Source organism: Colobus angolensis, unplaced genomic scaffold (assembly GCF_000951035.1).
Source record: "Colobus angolensis palliatus isolate OR3802 unplaced genomic scaffold, Cang.pa_1.0 Scaffold26, whole genome shotgun sequence".
NCBI classification, from domain to species: Eukaryota; Metazoa; Chordata; class Mammalia; order Primates; family Cercopithecidae; genus Colobus; species Colobus angolensis.
The window spans coordinates 5,855,596-5,861,296 of record NW_012115821.1 but is presented as its reverse complement, the minus strand read 5'-3'; the positions used below and the strand labels follow the sequence as shown (position 1 = coordinate 5,861,296).

Sequence of the window (5,701 nt, the reverse complement as noted above, 5' to 3'; positions counted from 1 at the left end):
GAATTTGAATTTCATCTAACGCCTAAAGCTATTCTGCGAATCATTTCTAGATCATTTTATCTAGAAGAGAATAAGAATAATTATAAGAATAATTCTAGCAGTGTTATAGAATAGGGATTGAAGAAAGGCCAGGCAAGGAGCCTGTTCAGGTATTTTAAGGGTTTTGAGGAAAGATGATGAGGGCATTAAGTATATTTTCAGTGTTTGCTCTGCTGTGTTCTCTGTAGCCACGGTGAGTTGGTTACTTGTTGGAGCATCAGGAGCCTCTGTAAAATGAGGACAGTAGCCGTGCTGACATCATAGGGTTGGTGAAAGGATTCAATGAAAAAATGTCTGTCAATCACTTAGCACCACGTCTGAGATACATGTAGTTGGCCCTTAATATACACAGACGTTTACAAGGTATTTGTTTAATAAAGACAGGTTCACTCCAAGAAATTTTATTAAGTACTTAATAACGTGTGCTTTGAGGTGTACACATGAGTACAACAGCGAACAACATGAGCAGGTAAACAACTGAATAAACTAATAATTTTAAGTACAATAATTGCCTGTAAAGAGAAATGGAGGATGCTAATTCTTAGCTCCGGTCAGGAAACTTTTTAAGTATTTTTCTATATCTTTATTTAATAATCTTCTGATAATGAGTTAATTTAATATAAACTCAGATAAAATTTGTTGACAAAACTAAGAGATAAACCAAAATGAAATATCAGATTAGGATTCTGAACCGCGCCTCCAGAGGTTAGTAACGCCCCTCACGACTCCTCCATCCGCCATAGCCACGCCTCTTTTGGGTTTATAGTTCAGAATCACCCCGGCCTCATTCTACGGCTTCTCTCTCCTGGATCCCAGCCGAGGATCTTTTGCTCGCCAGAGTTCCTCCGTCTAGCTGCACACAACGCTGCTGCTGGAAACAGAGGTAAGAGAATTGCCGAGACTTAGCTCGTCCACACTCCCCGAGGCCCCGCCCCTCCTCTCTAGCTCTCCTCTTGGCCCGGGTCTTGGGCGTTGCACGTGCAGTTGTTGTGGTTCTACGGCACGTGGTCCCGGAAGTGCACGGTAGGCCCGCCTCAAAGATGGCGACGCCCACCGCGCGAGGACGTGATCCGCCTCTGCTCCGGCTTGGATTGTAGCCTTGATGAGGTCTGAGCGACCATGGACCGGCCGGGGTTCATGGCATCGCTGGTGGTGAGTGCGGGGCGGTGGGGTGGGTTGCTCAGAGTGCCGGCGTCCGGCATTGGAGCCGGTGGGGGTTCTCAGCATTGGCTGTCTTCCGGTTTTGCGCGCTGGACTGTCCTCGGGTTACTGGCAGTCAGGTCTGAGAAGGAGCGCGGGGCTCCCAGGCCTGGTATCAAGGCTGTGTCTGCACTGCCAGATCGTAAGAGACAGGTGGGGGAAGGAAGGGGTACTTGACTCGTCTTTTGCACACTCATTTACTTAAAAGAAAAAAAGCTTCTATTATACACTTAACTACTCTTTTGGAAATTAAAGAAATGTAACACAACAACAAAAACCTTACTCAAGTCTCTCAAAGCCCAAGTATTAGATACTGCCTTTCTTATTTTGCTGCATCTCTTTTAAGTCTTAGAAAATAGCATGTCCATCTTTTCATTCAATGCATAATTTGCTATTTCTGCCTAGGCTTTGGAGAAATATTGATGAGCACACATAGCTAGCTCATCAATAACGCTGCGGAGTCAGTAGACAGGCTTAGTATTTAATTCCGTAGCAGAAAACTACGAGCATCAACATGTCTTAACAGAAAAAACCAAAAAATACACCTTTACCAAATATTTTGGAGCCTCCAGTAGGGTATATTAGATACAGCAGTTAACAAGACAGTTTGGCTGCCTACGTTTTCATTGTGTGGAATGGGTAGTGACAGACAATAAATAATTTTAAAAATCATTTTCACAGGGAAAATGGAGGCCCACAGTGATTTATTCACTGAATTATCAAATTTTGGTGTTGCAGGTGTTGAGGATAGCATGGTGAACAAGATACAGCTGCTCCTAAGAGTCAGGTGTTAGAGACAAAATAGTAAAATGACTGTTGGGATAAATAACAGGTGGGCTAGGTTCAGCGTGTTAGGGGAATATATGGAAGTAGGGATGTTTTAGCCAGACTTGTAGGATGATAGCTTTAAATCTAGATTTGTTGAAACTTGTATAAGGTAGGTCTTAGAAATATAAAGAATAATGTTACCGCTTTTTTTTTTTTTTGAAACGGAGTCTCACTCTTCGCCCAGGCTGGGGTGCAGTGGCGCCGTCTTGGCGCACTGCAAGCTCCACCTCCCGGGTTCAGGCCATTCTCCTGCCTCAGCCTCTCGAGTAGCTGGGACTACAGGCGCCCGCCACCAAGCCCGGCTAATTTTTTGTGTTTTTAGTGGAGATGGGGTTTCACCGTGTTAGCCAGGCTGGTCTCAATCTCCTGACCTCGTGATCCGCCCGCCTTGGCCTCCCAAAGTGCTGGGATTACAGGCATGAGCCACCGCGCCCGGCCCAACGTTACCGCTTTTAAGGAGCTTTCCTGTCTAGCTGGTGAGACAGCAGTAGTAGTTTGTCAGCTAACATTCTTGTACCAGGAACTAGGGTAAGCGCTTTACATACATTATCCCGTTTAATTCTCGCAATAATTGAAGTCTTATCCTAATTTTCCAAATGAGGAAACTGGGATACCAAGAGGTTAGATAACTAGTTCAAAATCACACAAATGAGATCCATTTCATGTGTATAAGTATTGGAGCTCATATTCCAACCCAGGTGATGTCACTTGGGAGTCGTGCCCTTATCTGCTTCTTGATACTCTCAAGTCAGCAAAGGTTGCAATTGCTAAAACACAGGTGAGTGCTGCAGTTAACAAAATAATGAATTTAGTATATACTTAAAGTATGATACATATGCAGTAAAGTATACTTTTTTCCCAATGTATTTATAGACGGTAAAATTAGGATCCATAGGTGGAAGTTTCAAGAAACTAGATATCATTCCAGGTAAAGGAAAAACATTTTATTTATTCATTCAGCGCATGGTTGAGTTTCCATGTATTCTGCCCACTGGGTACTGTGGTAGGCTTTGTGGATACAGTGGCAGATAACCCCATTTCAAGTAGGGAAGAAAGGCCAACAAAACAGTTGCAGTGAATAAGTGTTATGGAAAGAAATGAACTGAAGATGTGACAGATAAGGGAAATATTGGTGAACCTCTTAGATGGAGTGACCAAGGAAAGCCATGAAGAGGTGACATTTCAGCTAAGACCTAAAAGATGGGAAGGGGCTTGAATTTTTGATGATCAGAGTGGGAGGTTCAGTCATGGGGAATGGCTCAAGTGGAAAGAGCTTAGCATATTCAAGTGGTGAGGCCTAATGGGTAAGGGTAACATGGCAGGGGATGGTATGGGAGGGGTAGGCAAAGCCAGCTGAAGTGGGGCTTTGTGGGCTAGGGAAAATAATTTGGATTTCATCTGAAGTGTAATGGAAGCTATTGAAATGTTTTGTTATCAGAGAAGTACAGAAATGGAGTGGCTACTTTTTAATGTCTTGGAGTGCCTTTGAGACAGAGTGAACACTCCTGAGGGAGTTTGGTTTTGTTTGCTACTGTGTTACCAGTACCTGGCACTACGTAAGCACTCAGTACTACTTTGAATGAATGAAAAGCTGAGATGATCGCTGAAGTCTTGAAACTTGGATTTGAAGAATTAAATGAGATAACATTACACATGCACAGCAGAGCCTGGCAAGTAGCAGACATTGAAGTGCTCCCTTCCTAAAGCTTCATGAAGAGGACTGAATAAGTGGAAAGCCTTTGGGATGTTAGTTTTCATTTGGAGCACAGAGCGGGCTATCCAGAAGCTGAATCCTCAAAGAGTACATTGATCAGTGTATACTTTTAGGAAAGCAGCTGGAGCTAAGTATTAGCAACCTAAAGATATTTATATTAATAACATTTAACTCAGTAAAGACAGTAAGAAGCTACTAAAACATGGGAGGGGAAGAATTAGGCAAACAATGGGAAACCCTTTTCTTGGACTAGTCTGCAGCCATAAAAAATAGTGCTTGTGAAGAGAATGTACTATAATTACATGGAAAATGCTTATGAGATAAGAGAAAAACATTGCATGTATGTACATTTGCTTGTACCAAATTAAAGCTATGTTAAAACCTATTCCATTCATGGGGGAAAAAAGCCAGATTGAAATACTCCAAAATAACACTAAGTATTTTTGGTGGTAGGATTACATTGTGTAAGTCTGTTCTCGTGCTGCTAACAAAGACATACCCAAGACTGGGTAATTTATAAAGGAAAGAGTCTTAATTGACTCACAGTTCCACGTGGCTGAGGAGGCCTCATAATCGTGTGGAAGGCAAAGGAAGAGCAAAGTCACATCTTACCTGGTGGCAGACAGGAGAACATGTGCAGGGGAACTCCCTTTTATAAAACGATGAGATCTTGTGAGACTTATTCACTGTCACCAGAATAGCATGGGAAAGGCCCACCCCCGTGATTCAGTTACCTCCCACCAGGTCCCTCCCACAACACATGGGAATTATAGAGTTACAATTCAAGATGAGATTTGGGTGGGGACACAGAGCCAAACCATATCATTCCACCCCTGGTCTCTCCCAAATCTCATGTCATCACATTTCAAAACCAGTCATGCCTTCTCAACAGTCCCCGAAGTCTTAACTCACTTTAGCATTAACTCAGAAGTCCATAGTCCAAAGTCTCATCTGTGACAAGGCAAGTCCCTTCTGCTATGAGCCTGTAAAATCAAAAGCAAGTTTATTACTTTCTAGATACAGTGGGGTTACAGGTATTGAATAAATACACCCATTGCAAATGGGAGAGATTGGCTAGAATGATGGGGCTGTAGGCCCCATGCAAGTCTGAAATCCAACAGGGTAGTCAAATCTTAAAGCTCTGAAATGATCTCCTTTGACTCCATGTCTTACATCCAGGTCATGCTGGTATAAGAGGTGGGTTCCCATGGTTTTGGGTAGCTCTGCCCCTGTGGCTTTGCAGGGTACAGCTCCCCTCCTGGGTGCTTTCATGGGCTGGCATTCAGTGTCTGTGGCTTTTCCAGGCACAGGTTGCAAGCTGTCAGTGGATCTACCATTCTGGGGTCTGGAGGACAGTGGCCCTCTTCTCACAGCTCCACTAGGTGATGTCCTGGTGGGGACTCCCCTATTGAGGCAGCCACATTTCCCTTCTGCACCGCCCCAGTAGAGGTTCTCCAGGAGAGCCCCGCCCCTGCAGCACACCTCTGCGTGGACATCCTGACGTTTTCATACATCATCTGAAATCTAGGCAGAGGTTCCCAAACTTCAGTTCTTGTCTTCTGCACACCCACAGGACCAATACCATGTGGAAGCTGCCAAGGCTTGGGGCTTGCATCCTTTGAAGCCATGACCTGAGCTCTACCTTGGCCCCTTCTAGCCATGGCTGGGACACAAGGCACCAAGTCCTGAGGCTGCACACAGCAGGAGGGCCCTGGACCCAGCCCAGGAAACCATTTTTTCCCCTCCTAGGCCTCCGAGCCTGTGATGAGAGGGGCTGCCATGAAGGTCTCTGACTTGCCTGAAGACGTTTTCCCCATTGTTTTGTCAGTTAACATTTGGCTCCTGGTTATTTATGCAAATTTCTGCAGCTAGCTAGCTTGAATTTTTCTCCAGAAAATGGTTTTTTTTTTTTTTTTTTTT

At 44.2% G+C, this 5,701-nt stretch overlaps 1 protein-coding gene across 4 annotated transcripts in view; it reads left to right on the top strand.

Annotated features, from left to right (window-relative positions):
* Positions 1–794: 794 nt before the first annotated feature.
* SLC25A26 (solute carrier family 25 (S-adenosylmethionine carrier), member 26) overlaps positions 795–5,701 on the top strand; it is a 166,312-nt gene continuing 161,405 nt past the window's right edge. Inside the window, exon 1 of one of the 4 annotated variants that reach the window (XM_011947178.1) lies at positions 795–922. Coding sequence is in view for 1 of the 4 variants with exons in the window: in XM_011947176.1 (XP_011802566.1) it covers positions 1,159–1,191 (33 nt within the window). In the remaining 3 variants the exon portion in view is untranslated. Of the gene's footprint in view, positions 1,192–5,701 lie in introns of all 4 variants that reach the window. The other 3 variants (XM_011947177.1, XM_011947176.1, XR_001002312.1) reach the window with 3 other exon arrangements.